General features: G+C 34.7%; 1 protein-coding gene across 1 annotated transcript in view; it reads left to right on the top strand.

The window, feature by feature from the left end:
* LOC132741822 (sushi, von Willebrand factor type A, EGF and pentraxin domain-containing protein 1-like) overlaps positions 1 to 17,680 on the top strand; it is a 34,293-nt gene extending 16,613 nt beyond the window's left edge. Inside the window, exons 19-35 of the mRNA XM_060730084.1 lie at positions 559 to 726; positions 1,040 to 1,207; positions 2,065 to 2,226; positions 6,574 to 6,741; positions 7,200 to 7,367; positions 8,057 to 8,212; positions 8,822 to 8,986; positions 9,423 to 9,590; positions 9,854 to 10,009; positions 10,236 to 10,403; positions 12,737 to 12,904; positions 13,250 to 13,417; positions 13,740 to 13,907; positions 14,410 to 14,577; positions 15,055 to 15,216; positions 16,153 to 16,368; positions 17,083 to 17,680. Coding sequence (XP_060586067.1) covers positions 559 to 726; positions 1,040 to 1,207; positions 2,065 to 2,226; positions 6,574 to 6,741; positions 7,200 to 7,367; positions 8,057 to 8,212; positions 8,822 to 8,986; positions 9,423 to 9,590; positions 9,854 to 10,009; positions 10,236 to 10,403; positions 12,737 to 12,904; positions 13,250 to 13,417; positions 13,740 to 13,907; positions 14,410 to 14,577; positions 15,055 to 15,216; positions 16,153 to 16,368; positions 17,083 to 17,651 — 3,266 coding nt within the window. The 3' untranslated portion in view covers positions 17,652 to 17,680. The remainder of the gene's footprint in view (positions 1 to 558; positions 727 to 1,039; positions 1,208 to 2,064; positions 2,227 to 6,573; positions 6,742 to 7,199; positions 7,368 to 8,056; positions 8,213 to 8,821; positions 8,987 to 9,422; positions 9,591 to 9,853; positions 10,010 to 10,235; positions 10,404 to 12,736; positions 12,905 to 13,249; positions 13,418 to 13,739; positions 13,908 to 14,409; positions 14,578 to 15,054; positions 15,217 to 16,152; positions 16,369 to 17,082) is intronic.
* The last annotated feature ends 6,755 nt before the right edge of the window (positions 17,681 to 24,435 follow it).

The raw sequence follows: 24,435 nt of genomic DNA on the forward strand, positions 1-24,435 counted from the left end.
AATCCATTCACAATTTAAAAAAAATCCAGTGATGTGTTCAATGTCAATGAAAATGGTTGAAGTCTTGACAATTATACTTAAGTCAACAAGAACTGAAAGCCCACGAGCATCAATATTAATATGTATTACTTATGGCGGCCCCTTTGAATGACAAATAAAGATTTTAAAAATCATCAAAAAAACGCAAAGTGCATTATACTTTTGAGTCATTGTGTGGTAGCTTTTTACCAAATGTTCATACATACCCTGCCCATTGAGGTAAATAGGAAAACCCAGATTTTAAATAACGTTGTCACATTAACGTATATTCTATGGGAACATCACAGTTTCATAACGATTCTCTGTATGACTAACTGATCATAACTGTATAGAAATGTACCCTTTATCATATACAGTCAACTTTCGCAATCTCGACATCGCTTTTCTCGATTTTCGGTTATCTCGATCAAATTTTGAAAGTTCCAATTTTGTACTTTATCGAATTAAAATATGTCTATTTAGCTATCATAAGAATTTTTTATATATATGCTATAGTTAGATTTTTTTTAATATCTTCAGCATTGTGTCAAACACTGACTACCCCTTTATCTGGGTCGATTAGTTATAGTACAGATGGTATCCAAACTACTGCTGATTACGCATGCGCAGTAGGGACGACAATAGATGGTAAAAAGCAGATTGTATGCAACGATGACGGTTCTTGGGAATCGAACCAACCCTCTTGTGGTAAACTTAAATTATCATTTCGAATTCTTCGTAATTTTATTTGTCTCTCGGTCATATAAACTTGAAATCTGCTAAATTTTGATTTGATAAATTTGTGTAATGGATTTTCCCTTCTTTGAATTTAGAACAGTCCATTCAATGATATAGGGGTTTCCTTACAGTGATACAGAGCTACCAGCATTATAGAGCCTTGATTGACTGCACTTGTGGCAAAAGCTAACCAGCAGATGAAGCCAGGGCTAAATTGTTTGTATTTGAAAGTGGTTTTGTTTTTATCTGTCCGATGACATCTTATTGTTGCATTTTTTTACAGTTCAGTGCCCGACATTGAGTGACCCAAACAGCGGTTCTGTGTCCCTGTCGTCTAATGGTTTGACAACATCCGCGGAGTTCTCATGCGTATTCGGCTACACTATCAATTCTACAAGCGTTTTAACGTGCCTGTCATCCGGGCACTGGGACCTGCCGGCACCGTTCTGTAGTAAGTATTAATACACCTCGAGTAAATTAACCGGGCAATACATCATTTCTGCAGTTTATTATTTTGAGTTGAGAGTTTGAGTGATTAAGTCGTTAGACTATAAACCTATGGGTCGCAGGCAGTGTGGGTTCAAGACCCCGTCAGGGGCAAGCCGTCGTTTCCTTGAGCAAGAAACATTGTTCAGTACTGGTTGGTTACAGGAACACGGATTCGAAAGTGTGCCTATAAGCTTTTAGGTTCCTACAAATTGAACTAAATAAATTCTGTATAAACTAAGCAATACTAGAAATATGTGCACAAATATTTACTACTTCAGAGAATTTATGAAAAACCAGCCTAATCTTAAATATCCAGCAGAACTTATGGTTCAACATGGCCTCGACAATGTGTAAAAAAGTAAGAAATGAATGGTTTATGTAAAAGCATTAAACTATGTCTATAAAATACAATTCAGTTTATACAGTGTTTATCCCAGTTCGATTGTGTAGGAAGCTATAAGCTTATAGACACACTTTCGAATCATGTATCATACAGCATGCTATATATTTGGTATAAGGATATGCTTGCAATTATCTACGCATTTTATTTCTGAATTATTTAATCAATATTGGTGGTGATAATAATATAGACATATATCGTTGATAAGAATTAGTTAACTATATATTCTTTTACTCAAAAAAAGGAATTTCATGTGAAACAAAAGCAGCATAGTTTTCATGTTTAAATGTCGAAGGTTAACCAAATCATATGTCGTGTTTCGATGCCATTTGACCTATTTTGTGTTGGCGCGCCGTAAAACCAAACAGATACAGAACAAAAAAAATCAGATTTCAGAATTATAAATTTTTCACATCTAGTTTGTCAATCACCACCACTTGTCGCCAACGGACAATTCAACATATCTGCCGACTTACTGATGGTGACGTATACATGTAATGCCGGTTACGTGTTGGTTGGGTCTGAGACAAGAACCTGCCAGAATGACGGAACGGGATGGGACGGAATTTCTCCAGTCTGTGGTATGAGTTATATACGAATGACAATTATATATATGTTTTGATATCACGTGTTCAATTCATACGTGTGTTTCACTCTGTGTGTTGATGTATTTTGCATTGCATAAATAATTTACTATTCATGACTTAGTCTTGATAACAATAGAGTAAAAAGAAGCAAAACTTTTCTGAAAAAATATGTTTTGGCAAAACTGTTTACCATTGGATTCATTATTTTTATTTGATACTAGTAATGTTTTATGTCCTTTTACAGAATGGACATTAAAGCGTTGAAATTGTCATTGCACCAACTGCATTAACCTTGAAAAATATAAAATTTGCACATTTTGCGCTAATTAGCTATAAACGCAATTAAAGACAAAGCCTTTCGGATGCCAACGAACTATATAAGATTATTGTTGCAAATAAGTCGTTTTCATAAATTTATATTTTACTGATTTTAAAAGTGTCGTGTTTTATCCTTGACGTTTCACTATTACATAAAATAGAAGCGGCAGTTGAAGCTTGGATTTTAATAGTTCGCGTAAGTTACCAATTTTGTTCTTCTGATATACATTTGCTTACTTGCATAATTTAAGTTTAATTTCCTTTTAATTACATTGTACTAGTTAGCGCAAATTTGAATGAATAATACCGATTGCTGTGGAATTAAATTAACATTTTGTAACTGATATCCTGTTTTTCAGCACGCATATATCTGTGTAATAGTACATTATTGCACGTGAAAAATGTGCATTTTCATTTTAAAATATTTTTAGTACCATAAGATACAAATCTTTTAATTTCGAGAAAAAGGAAACATCTCTACATAAAGGTGCTACACAATAAGAAGTTATGTTGCATTTCCTAAGAACATTATTTTTTAATGATTTACACCTACATCTAATAATTTTATTTCTATTTTTAGAAACCGTTGAACCGGAAACCAAGTCCAATGGCGCCACCTGGCGTGTCCCTATTGCCGCCATGCTTGTTATCATCTTGCTATTTGCTGTTGTTGTCGTATTGTTACTCGGACTCTTATACCGTCATTGCCGGCTCTTAAAGAAAGGTTCAGAGGCGAAAATATTCCCGGATGAGCCTAAAGGTACGCCACGTGGATCTGAATCCATCTTGCCTTTTTCAAAAATGAGATAAATTTACTTAAAATGTATCGCAATTATTTCCCTTAATTCATGCGTAAGTTCCGTTATTACGGAATAATAAAGCGGCGGACTGATGGCTAATGTATTTCCCACTCAATCAGGGATGGCGGGTTCGAGCTATGATCGAGATTATGTATTTTAATGGTTCCATGATTAAAGGTATCAAACACGGAAAAGAAAAAAATGCAAGAACTTGTTTCATAATTTTTTTCTAAAAGATATGTTAGTAATAATAAAATAGCATCGGTATGGTAGCATTTACTCCTATTAAGCTCTTTGCTTAATTTTGAAAGATTGTCTAAGGTTGAAGTTTACAATGTCTTTTGATGTTGTTTGATATTTTTACGTTAAATACTTCCTATATTTGCCGATCTAAATACCGTATGTGATTATTTCACTAGTTTAAATCGTGTGCCATCTTACAGAATGAAACCATTATTGTTTTAATCATCTTTACTGTTTACAGAAAAAGTTCCGCCAGAACAGTTGCCTGCTCCGCCACCAACTAACGAAAAGCAAACATTACTAAAGAAATACAACACCAAGGAAACTCGACCTTCCTCCTCATTGACAACAACAAGCATTATTTTTGCCGACAGTAATATCCCGCCTGCCCTCCCAGACAGAAAGAAACAAAACGGAAGAGTTCAATTGCCTCCCATTAGTCACGTGATCACTGAGAAGAGAGGCAAGAGGTCAAGGCCAAGTAAACCGGCAAGGCGCGCTCGTGAAACAAGAAAAGTGGACGATAAAGATGCCGCGAACGATTTGGATTATTTGAGGACAAAAACTCCTGACTTGTTACATGCGGCGGACTTTAATTATATTCAGCCACAGTATTCGTATGAATTGGAAACCGGAAGAGAAAGTGTATTGAGTACAAAGAAAAAGAAAGTAAAAGCAAGGAAAAAAGAGGCAAAAGAAAATATTTTTGGCGTAGATAGTGTTAAATGATTGTTTGTATTTATGAACCTCATTTCAAAGTTATTTAGTACATTGTTTATACACTAGCTTAGAACTTAAAAGTGCATGTACACTGACTTCTGTATACATGTCATTAAGAGAGTAAGCATCACGCTTTTGATTTGTGTACTGTAATTATTCTAAATGTATCTAACTTTATGTACATATTCACGTATATAAAATATGGGTTTTTTAATTTAACAAAATAGATATTAAAACATGTATACAAAAGTATGTGACATTATCCTGACATGAAATCACATAAGCAACTTGTGATTATACTGAGGTAAAGTCACATAACCAATTTGTGATTATCCTGACATGAAGTCACATAACTAATTTTGTGCTGCACAAAGTTAATTTATTCATGTGCGTAAATTTAACAAATGTGATTGCTTTATTTGGTAGAGTAGATGTTTTGCGGTAAAAAAGTGAGTTTCGCGGTTAACAGCTTTACAATTAACAGCAGTGCAGTTTATCCAGTGTACAATAATCTGTTATGAGATAAACAGCTGTGCGATTTACAGTTTAAGAGATAACATTTGTGTTATTATATTAACAAATATGTGATAAACAGTTATGTAATTAAAATTTATAGTTGTACGATCACAGATGTGTGATTACAGTTGTACAATTAAGAGTGGTAATATAAACAAATGTATGATTGACAGTTCTTTTTATTTTTAAATTTGTACGATTAACACGTGTGTGATTGGCAGTTATACAATTAACAGCTGTTAGATTAAAAATGTATGATTGGCAGTTATGTTATTTTCATTATTGTACGATTAACACGTGTGTGATTGGCAGTTATACGATTAACAGCTGTACAATTAACAAATATATGAGTGGCAATTATGTTATTTTTAAAGTTGCATGATTAACACATGTGTGATTGGCAGTTGTACGATTAATAGCAATATGATAAACGAATGTATGATTAACAGTTATGTGATTAATATGTGTACAATTTATAGCTTTATGAATAACACATTGTGTGATTAAAAAAATGCACATTAAAATTTTCCGGATAAAATAGTTGAAAGAGTTTTGCAATGTAGTATGAACATGTACAGTATGAACTTGCCATAACATATTTTTACTGTTTTGCTACTTTGAAAGTACTTAGACAATAGTTGACCAAAACTACGTTCATATAATTATGCAATACTACATTTTGCTCAAAAGATATAATAACATGACTGTAATATATATATATATATATATATTCATATGTAAATAAATATAAATTTTATGAGTTATGTAATTGAAATTGATTTAATAAATGTTTGTTAAATTGATCAATCATTGTCTCTTTCTTTGCTCTCTAGCAGTTTGAATAGTGTGTCTATTGTAATATTATTAAGACAGTTTCTATTCAAACTACATACTGTAAGCAATTTTGCTTTTAAATATGTATATATATATATATATATATATATATATATATATATATATATATATATATATATATATATATATATATATATATATATATATATATATATATATATATATATATATATAGATTGTTTAGGTATCCTATAGAAAGAACATTTTCATATAACTGACCTTGGAGCAATCGAAGAACGCCTTCAGGGCCCTTTATTAATTAAATGCAGGGTGTTGCCCTATGGACCGCGGTGCATACGAACCTTTATAAATTTGGTACATACCAAGTTACATAAATTCCTAAGATCGAAAATGACTTCGTTTCACTGACTTATTTTACTGATAATGCCTGATACACCTTTAATTAAAAGTGCATGTATCCATCAAATTTAAGTAAAAGATCAAATGCATTAATTTTTTAGGTCAGTGTTCCATGTTTCTTACACGACGCTACGTATGCACATTAGTACATTAGCACATGTTCAAGATTACCGCGCTACTGACGGGGACTCGGTACCCGCAGGAGTACTACATACAGTATTATGAGTATTTCACTATTGAAAAAATCAATTTCAAAATATGATTATCTAAAACTCAACATTGGATTCCGGATGTTGGAAGCACGTTTAAATATTGAAATTTGAGTACGTCATGATATTACTTACAATGAGTAGCAACGCATCGGGAAAGGCTTAGCTCTGATCTTTGAGACAAGCTGTATATGCTGAAAGCTAGACCTTTCCATGAAAATGATCTTTAAGTGTCTACAAAAGAAAATATTTCAGTAAAATATTCATCTACGCTCGATACATTTATATTAATATGATTTGTTTTGTTTTCTTCTAAACAGAGTTTTGTCTCCCATTGAGTAACCCGATTGGTGGCAGCTTTACTCTGTCATCCGATGGTGCGACGACAACGGCGAACTACAGCTGCGTAGTGGGATATAATTTAGTCGGGGACAGTGAACGAATATGCAAGCAAGATAAAACATGGAGTCCGTCCCAGCCTTTATGCGGTAAGACTTTGTATCCAGAAATGCAAATGCTAATAAACAAAGGATGGGAATTTTATTGGGGATAAATCCGAGCATGAAAATTAAAGACTAGTAGTTTGCATGATTGACAAGGTCTATACAAATTTATTATGTCCATGACATGACTCCTGTGAAATAGATTTGGTTCATCTTAAGTTTGAAAGAGATCGTCATATTGACTTTCGAACAGCTCAAGCAAAACTTGCGTATTAAACGAATTATCATTTTCTTTTCTAGTATTATGATTTTTTTTTTGTTTTTTGTTGTTTTTTTTTTTCATCAGGGCCGTTCTTTTTGAAAGACCCTGTTTTCATCATCATGAATAGTGATACCTCTATACTTTGTCGAGAAAAGTGTTTCTTCCTATGTTAAACGTTACTGAGGGAACTGTGATGTTCTACAACCATAATTTGTATTTTCATACCGTCCTTTCGTTTCAGTAAAGTGCGATACATTGAATTATATGTCTAGTGGAAACATTGTCATAACTACCGATGGCTACACGAGCACTGCCCTTTACACATGTGTCACTGGTTACTACTTGGTTGGTTCAAGCAAAAGGACTTGCCAAGCCGACGGCTCCTGGGACGGTACGACTCCCCAGTGTGGTACGTTATTGTTTTGTCAACTTTATTCTTTTCTTCATGTTCTTCGTATGATTAATGTTTTAGATAAATACGGATGAAAACATAAATGAGCTTTCAATTAAACGTTGTATTGTCAGTTTCATATCAGAAGTATAATTCGTATTTCAAGCAATTGCTTGTCCCAGTTACCTTTGAGAAATGGACATAGATATAAATACTTACTCTGCTTGTGTGTGTAATTAAAGGTAGCGTGTGGTTACGTTAATTTAGTAACGTTGTGTGAAGTTTTCTGAGGCGTTTTATAAGTCTTTCATATTTCTTTTTTCTTTCATATGTCTATTTTCTTTCATATGTCTATTTTCTTTCATCTGTCTATTTTAAAACGGTGTGTGAAGTATTCTGTGGCATTTTATAAGTCTTGAATAAGAACATTTTGTAACGTTGTGTGAAGCTTTTCTGTGGCGTTTATTAAAGTCTATAATACGTTTATTTTGTAACGTTGTGTTGAGATTTCTTTGGTGTTTTAAATATGTCTTTAATACGTCTATTTTGTGAACCTTTCAAATAAATCTAAATCTGAACATTTTATAAACCATGCCTTACCTTAGACCGTTGTATTCAGTTGTTTGTTTTAGAGCACATCACGTGTTTTATCAAACTCTGTTTTAAAACTTGTAAAACTCAAAATTTCTTTTAATCTATCAATGCAGATTGTCACCCGCCTTCAACCATTACCAATGGAGCAGTGTTTGCTAATGGCAAGACAGCAAACTACACGTGCAAAAATGGCACAACAATATTAGGACTGTCTTCCAGAATATGTAATACTGACGGTACGGGGTGGAGCGATAGTGATCCACAATGTAGTAAGTGGAGATTTTTTTTTATTTTCCTCCAGCTAGAACAAGCTAATAAAGGAGGCACTGGCGCTTTTTGTGTGTCCATACGTTGGCACAGATGTGTAGGGATTTTGTTCCATGGACTTATGTTGTTAGAATTAATGCTTACACATGTCTTCTCTGTGCAACTGCATGCGTCTCTTTTTTGTCTTTATGAATTAAATATCAGAACGTCTTAAACAAATTTTTTTGACAAACATTTAAAAGCAGTAAATGTACATCGTTGTGTGTTATTAAGTGGCAGCAAAACGTCAAGCTAATTTCTTTTGTGTAACCAACCTTACAATTGTTTGCTTTCCTAATGAGAGGTTTATCACATTAAATGTTCAAATTCTTTATGTATGTACTTTGTTGAGTGTAACATTACATTATATAAAGGGTTTTAAAAACAAGTTGTTTTTATCGGGGAACTGGCCCCCGTCAGGCCTTTGGTAAATTACAAGCCAAATGTAAATGCAAGAATATCTTTAAAATATACATTTAAAAATAGAAAAAATACAATAATTAAAATCCTACCTGCGTGTTCAGTATGCTCTTACAAATCCAACGACATGTTTTTATTTATTTACGTTTCAGATCAATGCCAGTCCGCATATACCCCAACAGGTGGTCTGTACACACTATCGACTACAGGAACACAGACATATGCCGTGTACTATTGTGAAAGCGGTTACACACTGAGCGGTGCATATAAAGTGTATTGTCAGTTCACCGGAAACTGGGACAGCGTTCCCGTATGCGGTAAGAGCTATCGAATAACAAGTTTAATGAGGTGTTACTTCTTTTCTCCATAAGTCATCGAACGCAATTGTTTGTACATGTAAATAAATTTAGGAGCAATGGCTTAATGGTCAAGACTTCTGGTATGTCGGTCTTGTCGGCTAGTACTATTTATTCCGAACAGTATTATGATAGCTAGCGACAACGATTTTTCGAGTGGTTGTCCTGGACGACTATATGTATAAAGGGTTTTATAAACAATCGTTTTACGGCTGGGCGAATATGTATTTGTATAATCAAAGATATGCTCTTTCAATTTCTATCCATGGAGTCAGGTCAGGCTCTATTCTTACGACATATTCGAATGGAGTTGTTTTGCTATTGTCGACTTTCTTTGTTGGGTTTGGTCGGGGTTGAATAGTGTATAACCAATTTATTTATATCGCTCATATTTCAGTCCAATGCGACGCACTCCCAACTCCTGAGAGCGGAAGTTATTTGACAACAACTACTGGAAGGGTGACAATAGCAGTCTACTCTTGCTACCCGGGCTATGATCTTGTTGGCTCCAATACAAGAACATGTCAGCCGGACGGCTCTTGGGATTTAGACGCTCCGACATGTAGTTAGTAAAATCAGTTATGATTTATTCCGGAAAATGAAAATAAATTTATTCTTTTGGTAAAATTTTGATTTGGGATTTGTGTTTACCTCTGTTATAAAATAATGTGTTATTTTGCTGTAGAATAAAAAAAAAGTCATTTCTGATCAGAATGCCAGGGGAGGTAACTAGAGTCATAATTTTAGACTAAGTAGCGTAAATATTGTTTTATTCAGCCAAGTACATGACATGTTTTCAAAATTATTCTAATAAAATTTATATTGCAGTTTGTCAGTCACCGTCAACTATACAAAACGGTCAAGTGACTGATAATGGTGAAACAGCAAATTACACGTGTGATGTTGGATATTCGTTAGATGGTGCCATATCTCGGACATGCGCAAAAGATGGAACACGTTGGACCGGATCCGATCCAGTATGCAGTAAGTATTGTAGGCTGATTTTTGCCGTGTCGTTTGAAGGAGAAGACGCGGTAGGTCGAACACACAAAAACACTCATTATATAATACATATTTTTCGTATATCGATATTTCGCATATTTATAACAGAAATGAATATTATTCATTCAAACTTTATAGACACATCTTTCATTATTTTCTTTTTCATTTATTTATTTTTTATCCAAATTATACTTTTTGTTTATTTAAGACCCATGTCAGACATTGGCGTCACCAACAGGAGGTTCCGTAACTATGACTTCTGATGGTCACGTGACAATGGTAGCGTATAGTTGTGATGTTGGATACACGTTGAGTGGTCTTAATAATATCACGTGCAGGAGTGACGGTACATGGACATTTAGTGAACCGGAATGTGGTAAGTATTCAGTGTAAAGTTTTGATACGACCTAAACGTAATTATACTCTGTGCTAACATGTCCGCAATAACTATCCCACTGTAAGTGCTTTCAGCGCTTTGATTATTGTCTTGTTATTCCAAAATGTTGAGTTATTTGTACAAGACTTTTGTCCTACTTATTTAAAGGAGATACATGTAAAATAATCATTATGGTCATATTTGAAGTGTAAGTGTCAACCCAGGACGAAATAGCTTTATGTATATATTAAATGATACTGTCTTATTAGACATTTGCGGCTTATAATGAGGAACGGGGATTGAGGATCGAGGACAAGTTATATAAAGGGATAATCTCAGAATAATCTAACATTTTATAATAGACGCGTTTTTCAAGTAACAGATAACACCAGCACTGTCAACGATAATTTATGTATGTATTGCGTGATATTGTCTTTGTCCTGAATAATATTATTCCTGTGGTTCTACTCCATCTACTCTAGCCCTGACCGCCATATGTACTCGCATTTGTTTAATAAGTACATCTTCTCAGTAAACAATTAAAGCCCGGATTCCGTATTTCATGTGATACACTTATACTTTTTTCAAATAATGTTGAAAGCATAATTTTAAGCCGGATAAGAAAACAAAGTTCTGAACGATAGTGTTCAGTGCCTTTTAGGATGTTCTTTTAAAGAGTAATGTAATTGTCCGGGTGTCTCATAACGTAACTCGAAGAACTTGTATCTATGTGTTATAAGCAAGCAAAAATCCTACCCAAATAAATGATCCAGACAATAAGAAAGCATGATGAAACTACATAAGTATTTACATCATAAACAAGTTACCCTAAATCTGCACCAAATTCTTTATATACACTGTATTTAGACATGGTGTAAAATATAGCTTTCAAACCATGGATAAATTACAATAAAATTTATCAATGTCTATCTTACTGACGCATTATACTGTAGCATTATGCTGGTGTATTTTTGATATTCCATATATAATTTATATCCTCCATAAGGCTTTAAGGAGACCGTCTTCTTCGACTTAAGTAGGTTATTAGTTTAAGCCATGTGATACCAAATACATGAAAAAATGGTACTGACAGCTCAAGACTTGGCGCTCAGCATTAAAATAGTAGTGAATAATGTTTAATATATCGAAGGCAAGCAATAGTCCACCTCTGTTTGATGTAGGAAATAAGATCGTGCACTATTAACTGATTAAGAGAACCTGTTTAGATCCTACAATAGATGGGCTATCAGTATATGACGTAAAAGTGATGAAATATCTGGAAGAAGTGATCCCCAGACATTTAAATAACAAAAGAAATCATGAAAATTGCAGACTCGGTTTAATTGAGTCTGTAAATGATGGATAATAAAAAGTGCAGTAACCCTCAGGACCCCTAGCACCGGCTTAAGCGAGATTCAACTCTCAACACTTAAAAGTGCTGGATTCAATTATCCCTAAGTACCAGAAAAATATAGCAACACTGAAGTGAAGAACGGGGCACCTTTTTAGGCTGAAATACGGCAATTGACACCTGCTGTTTTGATGTATAAATATCGCGTTAAACTCCGAAATAGTTACTCACTCCATTTCAATTTCACTTTTCAATATTTTCAAATTATTGCCAGCGCTTTAGACCGTCGACGTCTTTTGAGTTAAGGATTTAGTGCCGAAAAAAACAGGTGCAGTTCCTATGGAAAGGACCGGGCATCTAAAACAAGGGCAAGCTTAGCGGCTCATATGCAGCAGTTATTGCTAGGTCAAGCTCCGATAAATCTTAACAGATATATAAATGAGAGCCAACAGCAGCTTTGCTCCTGCCTAGTCCCGAGACAACTCGAACACGGTCCAGTCCCGCGTGAACTGCACAACCGAGACCGTAGTCAAAACGTCAAGATGTCCTTACTCAAGCTGCCAACGTTTTGTCATCATCAAAAGACGAAACTATTGATGCACGTCAGCTCACTAGACAAAACAGCCGTCAACGTTAATTGGCTGATCATGAGCTTATGAGAAAAGTTCCGAATTTACTTTGGGAACTTGGCATCATTTCGTCTTGTAGTTACTGAAATCAAAATTAAGATGTAATGAAAGAAACACAGTAAAATATCCTGGCCTTATTTCAGGTGTTCATAATATGTGTTGAGTTGACCCCTCAATATTAGCGTAACTGTTCCTCGATAATCGTTCCCGACATTATGTCGCAAATGTCTAATATTAGCAGAACATGTTGGTTTTGGGGATCATACTGGCTTGTTTTATTACTTTTATATGGGATTATCATATATCTTTATTGTTTATTATCTATTTTATGTAAAAACTTCTTTCTGTTAAAGTTTTGTGCCCCACTTTGACAAACCCCGGAAGCGGAAGTGTAACCATGACATCAGATTCATTGATTTCCAAAGCAACGTTCAGTTGTGTAACCGGATATTACGTCAGTGGCCAACTAACTATCACTTGTCAGACGAATGGAGCTTGGGATAGTGATCCACCTGCATGCAGTAAGTGACTTATCTGACTGCTTTTCCTTTTATACTTGTAAATTTCAGAGACTGGCTAAATAACTATGGCTACAAAAATACGAAACCGTCATTTGGTTGTTTAGTTGTAACACCCAAGTGTCAAAAAGGGGGTTAAAAATTGAACAATCAAAATACATTTTTATTTTCGAAGGCTGATTTAAGTTACCTAAAAAGGGAGTTCTTCTCCGGGGTCTCAAAAATTTATGCTTGTCATAGATTTTCTTTAGACTAGCAAATGGTACGCCTTTACAAACAATTTCAGATGCAAAAAATTATTTCGAATTTAAAACGGAAGTGACGTATGTTTCTTTTTTTCTTTTTCAGAGTGTATAACACCAGTCACGCCAGCACATGGATCTGTATCGGTTTCGGACACAGCTGACGGGCCAGTGGCGACATACCGCTGTGACCTTGGATACAGTATTGACGGTCCAGCTTCAAGACTTTGCCAGAACGACGGTACAGGATGGGAAGGGAGGGATCCTACATGTAGTATGTTTCTACGAATATCTTTAATCTTGGATAAATAACATTAATCTAGAAGTATCTGTTTTGATTCTAAATATATTGATGCTCGGTAAAATCAAAGGCATTCCAAAAGCAAAAGTTTGTTATAAAAAGCAAGAGTTTTGTTGTTTTGGTTTCAAAATAGTTCTCTTAAATACGTAATCATTTGTATCAAAAGACTATACCTTTGCATTCATTTGAAGTCTTGGAAATGTGCTTTAAAAGAAAGAATGCCAGGAGGCCGGGGGGCATTATCACTATACATTATGATAATATAAGTATGTTACACTGTTTATCAATTCTTCAGACATTTGCGAATCCATCAATACACCACCCGAACTCAACTTTGATGTTTCTACAAACGGTTCCACAACATACGGACAGTATGCATGCGCACTGAACTACACACTATCCGGTGAATACGTGCATATATGTCAAGCTGATGGCACGTGGGATTATCCGTCACCGTCATGTGGTAATATTATATATTGACATATACATATGTAAAATAATATGAATCATGTGTTTATTTCTTTTCGCATATGCGGGCATATGAACAAGTAATAAAATCATTACCCTAATACCGGTATTCTCTACCATATTCAACTATCTGTTAAAACTCAATGGCATTTGACATATTGTCGTGAACCGAATCTCAAAAGCATAACGTTTGCCGCACCATGGCTAAAAGTCTGTAAAGGTATGCTTCTTAATGCTTGGCGGGCTACAGTGTGCTTATTTTCCACCAGTCAAGTTCACCATTAAGTAATAGCGTTGTTTGGTGCAAAATTTACCGATGTTAGCCTCTGTCTATATGTTACAAGTGATTTTGTTACGCCAGTATGGGATAATCCCCCGACCAGTATTGATCATTTGGATGGGAAGAATAAATTGGGTCACCGTTATTGTTTGAGCCAGAGAAAATGTAATATGTTAAACGGTCGTTTCATCTATCTACATAAATTTTCGATTTACAGTAAGTTGTGCAGGGAAAACACATCCTCTGAGTGGCCAGGTGGCACTTACAACAGATGGTCTCAGAACACGTGCAACATTTTCATGTGAACAAGGTTATGATCTTCTGTCTGTCGGGGTCACCACGTGTTTGACTGATGGAAGCTGGAACCTCCCAGATCCCTTGTGTGGTAAGTGTGATTGATTACTAAGTGTGAAGTAGTTGTCTTTGAATTTATTATGATACTTTTTGAATTTTCTATTGATCAAATACCGGTAAATGTATTGCAATATAGATTAGTGTTTGTATTAACGGAATGTGTTGCAATATAGTTTTAATGTTTTGCAGCATAGCTTAAATTAAATTAATTTAAATGTATTGCAGCATAAGTTAAATATATTGCAGCATAGATTGAATATTGCAACATAGATTGACTGTTTGGCACGATAGTATTTATTTATTGCAGCATAGATTAGACATATTGTAACATACATTGAAAGTATTGCATTATAGACTGATGTATTGCAACATAAATTTAATGTTTTATAGCATATAATGAATTTTATTGCAACATAGATTAAAGGTACTGCATTCGCAATTATTGGCAAAAATTAAGTAAGAAGATGAATTCAGCTTTTTCATTCATGTATGATGTGTTCTTCTCCAGTTTGTCAGCCGCCAAATGCTATAATCGACGGTAATTACGACCTACTTGACAACGGAATGATAGCAAATTACTCGTGCGATTCTTCCTACAAGCTTGTAGGACCGCAACAGCGACTTTGTCTGACTGACGGCACGGGTTGGAATGGGACAGAGCCTCGATGTGGTAAATGATACAACTTACTCATGGTTCATTTCTAATTTGTTGTATTGTTGATCTAAATGTCATTTTTAACCGTCAGTAAGTGAGCAGATCGTAGAGCAGTTTCATGACTGTGCTAAGGTACGAATAAAAAACGTTCATATGCTGTTATTGTTTGGGTGATATTCTATTTGGTTCGGCCAAAATCGGTTGATAGTTACCTTGCAGAAGTTCTGGACCAGTATTAACCACTTTTCTAACAAGCTACTGACAACTTTTCCACACAAATCATTCCAATCAATTAAAGTGTAGGACAAGTGGTTTGAAACATCTTGATGTATCATCTTGCAAGTCAATCAGCACGAAAATGCATAAGCCTTGCTAAAGAAAACTTTTATATGAATCAACAACATGTCCTTTCTTTAAAAGTACATGGATGTTGTTCAGTACATTTCAAAAAGCTAAATTGTATATTTTATATAATTTCTTTTAAGTTCTATATTATTAAACCATATTTTAAACTGTTTTACAGAAATAACTATTTTGAGATCTCGTGTTTGCATACCTGCCAAAATGACAATGAATTACATTTACCCTAGTGTTTCATCTCCATATTTAACCCTCAACCTGCCGACACTAAATGTGCCTAATCCTTTTCCACTAGCACAGATTCAGGCCGGTCTGCACAACCGTTCAGTGTAACCAAGCTCTATATTGTCGTCTGTCCAGTCTCAAATTTCAGTTTAGATATCACCTAAATAAATAATGGATAGTTCCAGATATGGCAGATTGATAAGTCCATTTAAGGAAAAATATATCAAGTTAAGGATTAATGGCGTTCTTGTGTGTAATTGACTTGTAATTACCAAACTCTTATTATATATTTTACCATACTTTTGTCTTTAACTTTATGCCTATTTTCTTATCATCATAGCTTGATATAACAAATCCCTTTTTCAGATTTGATTATCATAACAACACCAAGAGCGGGTAAATCTCAAGAGGAAACAGTTCTGCCAATACCTACAGCAGCGTTCGTCGCTATTTTTGTCATTTTGATTATCATTCTGGTAGTTTCTATTGGCGGGTCTGTCTGCTGGTATCTCAGGTACAAGAAAGTCAGTCAACGCGTCGGGACTGTGTTTGATTCTAGTGACAACAGAACGACAAGCACTCGTAAGTATTGTTTGGTTTGCTATATATTTTGGCAGAATATGTTCAAAAACGGGACCGAATGAGTCGTCTGGTAATGAAATTCAATTTTGAATGTTTTATTTAACAAATTCTTAATTTCTAAATATGTATTAAGATGAGCCGTCTTTACTAATGTTTATTTTTTCTTACTTAACCCCTTTTATGTCTAACATTTTCTTCAGGAAGAAAATGCGGACAATATTGTATCAGTAACCTTATATCTGTATAAAATTGCTTCCCTTTCATTAAACAACTAAGATTTTTTCAAGGGCCATTATGCCTCAGAAATGCTTGTATTGCGATTTCTCATAAGCTTTTTAATGTTGGTGTACGTTTATAATTTCCAAAAGTTACTCATTGGCCAATTATCTGAACCATCTTTTTCATCTGTTGCTTTCTGGCAATAAGTACAGTTATAGCGAATTATTATTTTGCATGGAAGTCAAAATACTTCTTTGTTTTCATTTTGCTACCTTTATGATAAATTATTTATCACATTTATCACTACATTGTACTTTCTTCAGGTAACATGTATCAAACATTCTCTAAAACCATTTCTAAACATTATAAAATTCATGTTTGCCCTGTCTAAAAAAAAGTTAAAATTTATTTCTTATGCATATTGTGCCTTTAAACAAATAAATAATATAGTATGTTTTCTGCTGTCTTTATTTACTTTATGATGTATTGTTCTAGTTGATGAGGCCCGTTTCAATTTTGAGTCCACGGATATTGAAGATGGAAATCTGCTTATTGCAAAATCATTAGAACCAGCCAAGCCGACTTTTAATGCGAAGTCACTAAAGAAAAAATCATCAAGGTCATCGCTGGACACTAACAAAACAGAAGACGAAATGAGATCTAAACAGTCTAATTTAGAAACAAAGATAGATTTAAACCAAAATGGCGGCATATTGACCGCCGGAAACGGAACACCGCCGCACGTGCCTCTAAGTTCCGTGCGGTTACCGAAATTACCGCCGAAACCGCCACGTAAAAGTAACGCGACAAAGGTAAAACGTAAACGCCGTCGGGTAGAACGCCGCGAGGAGGCAGCAGACGAAAAAGATCTTAAGCCAAGAACATCTACGCCAATAGAAATTGTAATGAATAGAACAAAGACTCCGGATATGCTGGCATCGGAGGAGTTTACGTACATTCAGCCAGTGTACTGCCACGAGGCAGATACTCCGGCACCAAGTCGCCCGACGACGTCGACGTCAAGATACACTAGTAAAACTGTATCAACGGAGAGCAATGTATAATTTACAAAATATTTGATACATTTGAGCCGTGTCATGACAAAACCAACATAATGGGTTTGCGACCAGCATGGATCCAGACCAGCCTGCGCATCCGCGCAGTCTGATCAGGATCCATGCTGTTCGCTATCAGTTTCTCTACTTGTAATAGGGTTGGTAAGCGAACAGCATGGATCCTGATCAGAATGCGCGGATGCGCAGACTGATCTGGATCCATGCTGGTCTCAAACCCATTATGTTGGTTTTGTCATGACGTGGCTCATTTGTCTTATCAAAGTTAACGTAAACGCATATTTGAATACAATGTTTAAGATATACCTCAAACATGACATGTACATAAACCGTGAATGACGTAAAGCTTGCCTCAAATGCTACGTGTAATAGTGGTGTGTTTTCTTATTTATTTATTTATTTATTTATTTGTTTTTATTTCATGTTTACACATGTGTACGTCCATGTTTTTTTTATTCATTCACTTGTTATTCTATGAATATACATGACGGTGATATATTTCTTTTATATATATAGAGTAAAATTCAAACAAACACAATATCTTGAAATATGATATTATATATGTGATATTATCTTTGTACATATATTTTTAATATTTTCATAATTTACATGTATATAACCGTGCATTTATGCCTTCTTTAATGTAATGAGTTTATGTCTAATTTAAATATACTTTTTTATCAAATGACAACACATGTAAGATCCTGTATTTTCATAATAAATTTACACTGTATTTCAAATTTTCCTTACTTCTATATGTGTATATACATATTCTAAGGAACATGATTTTTTAAATAAATACAGAAACAGATCTACTATATATTTTTACATTTCTTTTAAAGAAATCAAATGAAATTAAAGTATTAAATTAAAGTTACCCACTAAAAAGCTTTGACTTTTCTCTTTCCTTAATCCCAGTTACATTTCCCGCAAGACCGCTCGTAAAATCTAATTTCCCTACATTTATGGTGTTATAATTTAAGGGTCAGACCAAGGGTACGTTTGGATAGCCTATCCAAGCACGGTTAATTACTAACCGGAGTACGTGAAGCGCTTTTAACTCTCTCCTATATTAAATATTTACTGGCTCATTATTTACGTGTCACTGGACCATTGCAATTTTTGCTATATTTCATTGAAATTTTATCTCAGAGGTCTCAAACTTTACTTGTAAGAACCCAGCAATATAAAAATCATAATTACCTTTTAGTGATAATATAGGGGTGTAATTTTGTATCAATTACAGGCATTTGATCGTTTGTTAAAGCGACCGCAGTCACCTGTGATTACCAAATGAGGTGATTTAGAAGCTAAGAAGTGAATTATTCATGCAGGCTCCCTTTCAATAGCTTGTCATAATTATTATGTTTGTAGGAAATAAACGTCCAATTTAACAACAGTTACACCAGGTGGGGTGTTTGTATATTTGTCAGCTGCTTTGATGAAATTTGAATATTAGGACGAAAACAATCGCAGTGACGCAGTATCGCCCAATATGTTTTATGAAAACAACATTTGATTATTGTTTATACCTTGTTCATTAAATAATAGTATCGCGGACAAAATGGTTATATATTTCACCTGTTGGTACACACTGTGTCAAACAGGGACTCTTATGTGACAGATTTTATTGTTTGTGTGCGGGCGGGCGTGCGTGCGTGTGTGTTTTTCTCTCTGTTAAGTTAATTAACATTGTACTTCCTTATCCGTCTTAACTGCGACGCCCATGCACGAAGTGTTAGGTGTTGTTTTTGGCACTATGCATGGATACAGTCCCATTTTAGGGTCTTTCCTGGTTCTTTTACTTGCTCAGTAAAGACAACCGATATGACTTCGGTTTTTAAGGTCATATATCCAAAAGACCATTTGTATTAGTATTGTTTGTGGAATAGTGGGAGATTGAACCTGCGGTCTCTTGACCGTTAGTCTAGCGCGATACTACTGGACTGCAGATCCGCTCAAATAAGATCACAGGTACTAAATGCATGTCACCACCAGAATCCAACTCTGTCGAGAACTGTTGCAATAGATACAGAAATATTACACCACTTTATAAGAAACAACTGGTTCTTTATGTACATGGTGGGAAGCACAGTCACACGGGGTCTCGGTTTTTTAAAGTATCGTCTGAAAGAATTTTTTGTTCATATTAATGTAATTTTAGTTGGAGAAACAGGGATCAAACACCAGACCAGTGAGTTTCAGTCAAAAAGCTTTACCACTGGATCACTGCGCCTGTTCTTAGTGCATGACCGCCGAAGTAACAAGAACGGATTCAATACTGAAACAAAACCCGTGATCTGTCAGAAATGAGTCCTCGATAACGTCATATAAAAGGTTTTGTTTGTTTTGGGTTTTACGTCACATCGACACAGTGTAGATCATATCGCGACGTTCCAGCTTTACTGGTGGAGGAAGACCTCAGGTGCCCTTCCGTGCATTATTTCAGGCACGAACGGGCACCTGAGTAGAACCACCGACGTCCCGTAAGCTAGCTGGATAGCTTCCTCACATGAAAGAATCCAAAGCCCCTGTCGGGATTCGAACCCACAGCGGTGAGGGGCAAGTGATTCGAAGTCAACGACCTAAACCACTCGGCCACGGACGCCCCTCATATAAAAGGTAGTGAATTAGTTAAAAACATTCGTGCATTATGACTTGAATATGACCTCGATATCTGTTTTCCACCCAGCCCTTGAGACTTCCTTCCAGGAAAAATCTATCTCTATATATTACATTTAATATTTAAAAAGAATCGAGGAGTAAATATGAAATACATGTATAATAACACGAGCAACAGATTAGCTGTAAGCATTCTTGTATGTCAACCCAGGGACCATGGGATCGAGTCGTACTCGCGCCACAGAGGCATTTCCGTATTACGGCCCAAGGTCCGTTAAGCCCGGATACGAACCTAAATGATATCGGTTTAGACCTAAATATTTCCTGCTCTATTGAACCAAAATTACATTTGAACTAAGCTAGCTAATAGTTTCTCGGTGTTCAATTGCTATTTTACTGGGCTGTGAATTTTGGACGCGTTTTAGCTGGATATTTTAAATGAACTGTGATGTAAAATGTATGTTTACGATGGGAAAGTGTGACACTTTAAATTGAAACCCTTACGAGCATAAGAAAAAATGACAGTCATGTTACGCTAAATAGACACAAATTATCTTACGTTTGAACAATTATCTGGTAGTATTTCTTATCTGTCGATATTTCACTGAAAAATGAAAAGAAGAGTGAAATTTTAAAAAGGAGAAAATGAAATTTACGCGTAATAAACTGCTCGTTAAATTCCGTCAGAAAGTCGTCTGCTGCCGTGTGATTTAGATATCGATTACGCATCATGTGATCATCTGTGATTATTGAATACTTTGATTGGCGTATTAACTTGTTTAATTTTTCGTTTAAGAAAAATTGGTAATTTTTACAAAATTACGATGAAAAGATAAATAATTTAAACGTCTCGTGAGCAGGTACTGACTAATACGCGAACTATTTGTGTTATTAATTTCAGCTTTGAAGTATTTCAATTTTGCATTCAGGCATAATCTGTAGATATTTGATAATTCATGTTTCAATTTGATTATAAAGTAATTTATAATTATATGGAAAAAATAGTGATATTGTGTGAAAAAAGACGATCGTTTATAGGTGTGTATACTCTTAAACGAAATTTAGATATTAGCCTTGTAGTTTATGTGTCTGCTTCTTGGACCAGAAGACGTCGGGTCGAGCCCAGCCCGTACCAAATGTGCTCCTATAGAGCCCTATGCCGTACACGACCATGTTCCTTGTGATGACACCGAAACAGGATTCGAGCTTGAAAAGGATTACTGTGTATGTATCTTGAAAGAACATGTTTCATATGTAAGCTTAAATAAATGATTTTAATTATTTTTTTACTTTAAATCAGATAAAATAATATTAATATAAGATATATATTTAACTGCAATGGCATTTGGAGTAACTGGTCAAATATAAGCCCCACCCTCAGTGCCTTTCAAAAAGTATTATAACATAACAAAATTCTTATACTTAGAGAGTCATTATGTCTAATGTATATTTATTAATTTTATAGTAATAACCTGTCTTCCCACAGACCATAAACCTACTCGTAACAGCCAAGCAACAAGTGCGTAATGTTCCCTCAGCGCTTTCGTAGAACTGAAATTCAATTATTGAGTTTTATAATTAAACACTAAACAGTTACGTTTGTTCTTAATATGGTGTATTTGAATGAGCAATTTCCTATTTTGAATTCAAGGAACGTGAAGTGTATTGGTAAGATTTACTACATGTAGTGCATTTAGCTTTTCAGATGCTCTTTCTTAAAGGTCAAGAATCTTCATGATATCTCATTTTATTGTACATGTATTGACTTCAATTTAGAACTATAATGCCTATAAGTTAAGCGTTTGAAAGAAAATGAGATCACTTTAATTATTTAGTAATTTCATTAAATTTGTGCACCAGTAAACCGTTTATTTACTCTCTCTCTCTCTCTCTCTCATGGCGAAAGAAATTAGAGACTTAGCAGTGTCGTTATGTAATAGTCCGTTGTCAATGCATACAAATTCATGCGGTGTTTTTTCAGGAATAAAAACACACTATTGATATGCCTTTTACCTTTTTCTATGGTAATGACGCATTTTAAGTTTATATCAAAAGTAACTCCCCTTCAATTTAAAACACCAATATTCTTCGCTTCACAATTGAAATGAGGTTTGTTGAGTTTAATTACACGTCAAATTGCAGGTTTCTTATTGAGGCTGAAATTGAATTTCACAATGAAACAGGTTTTATGTATGTTTTATTGCATCAAAGTTGGAGCCTTGTCACATACCTGGCCATCGATATTGCCAAATAAGCGTCCAAGCCACTCAGATCAAAAGAAATCTGAGTTCGGAAACCGGCCTGTTGACACAGATGTATACCCGTCCAGAATGCCATTAAAATGGCGGACTTTATTTCCGCGTTTTGTTCTTGTAACAAAAATAACTAAACAAAGCTGGTATCATGTACGCGGGTGTCCTTCTGTCCTGTGTATTTTATTGCTCATATTCGAGTCAAATGGTATTTAAACAATTCGACTGGCTTGAAAAGCCCTTTCCGACTGGTTCTCGAATTACAGCTGCAACCGGTGTTGAGTTCCAAAAAATACTCGTATAAATCGCTTTGCTCATACAAATATATTTTTCCGATCGTATTCATTTCATAATAAAGTCGCTTAGATCGACAGCTTGTCGAAGTTTATTAGGTTTTTTATGAACAAATCATTCCGTGTGTGAAGACAAAAAAAAATCATGAAAACAGAAGCAATGACAAAATATAACGTTATCAATCGGTTTTAGGGACTCCACTGAGGTTTTTTGACATGACAGGACTGGAAATAATTTTTTTAGATTATTACTCTAGTTGATGTAGATCTATACTAAAAACGTGTGTGAAAACTTTCAGATCATTAGCTCCCTCCGTTTTTCCAGAATAATTATTATAATAGTGAAAAATGACCCAAAATTAAAAAGCGTTTAAACGCTTTTCACTCAAATCGGACTGAGAATAGCACAAATATATGATTTTCAATGTATTTCTTGTATATTTCTTGGTTATATTTGATTTATATTTCTGTTTTAACTGCTCATGTTTATCTATGTGAAAAATTAAAATTTTATGTTTTTTGGCTTATAAACCTCAGTGGAGTTCCTTTGAAAATGGGCTTTGAATATGAGTCTGAAATTAATTTGTTAAAAAACATCTAGGCTATTTATCGTATATTAAATGTAGAACTAATATGTACGGGATGTGCACCGTGGGTTCCGACGATGGTAAAAAACAAAAATCTGTTAAGACCGTAGAAGTATTATATTATTTATTTTATCTATTTGAAAATTTGTTTACCATTTAAAACACTGTCTAAAATTTCCATGCAAAAGACATGAACCTGTACACATACTGCTTTAAGCATCACCGACATTTAACCCGCTGAATTTGTGTAATGGATTTGCCCTGCTTTGAATTTGAAACAGTCCATTTGAAGTTTGAAGGATTTCGGTATCAAATTACAAGCATGAAGGTACCAGCAGTATATAGAGACTGGTCAGACTGCACGGAAGTGTTGGCTGGCCTGGGTCGGTACTGGTGACTAAGGCATTTCGCTTTCGTTTCCAATAGGTTAAGGGTTCGATTCAAATAAGTGAAGGATCAAATATTTTGTTATTTTCTATAATTTTTTTCCCTTGGCTGTTTTATCTTGACTAATGGACATGAATATTTGACAATTTTTCTATTCAAAGAGGTTTATTTTACTACAGAAAAGCATGGTAGACATTTCTTTTATATTTAAAGAAATAATGTTCTAAGATCTTCCCTTTTCCAACTTTAGTATAGCCTTGGTTAAAAGATTGAATAATATATTATTGAAAATACTTGCATAGATATACAATAAGTTTGCATCAATATATCTACACAATATACAAAAGGGTTGTGCCAAAAGTTTCTTTTGAACATTATCGTAGGTAGGCCCTACAGTGAAATTTTAAAGCAAAACTTAAATCGCAACTTTTCGACCTTTTTCGATAGTCTTCGGATGTAATGAATAAAAGCCGAGGACGCCCCGAATGACCAAACCCCACAAAGTTGATTTGCACGTATCTTTACTTTTTTCTATTTTCATCTTTCAAACATGAGTTATGAATAAAACTGAGGGTGTAGCGTGATAATAATATAATAGAAAACGACACAGAAATTAAAGTTTCTATCTCATTTA

Source organism: Ruditapes philippinarum, unplaced genomic scaffold (genome assembly GCF_026571515.1).
Source record: "Ruditapes philippinarum isolate M1 unplaced genomic scaffold, ASM2657151v2 ctg5090_1_1_1_1, whole genome shotgun sequence".
NCBI lineage: Eukaryota > Metazoa > Mollusca > Bivalvia > Venerida > Veneridae > Ruditapes > Ruditapes philippinarum.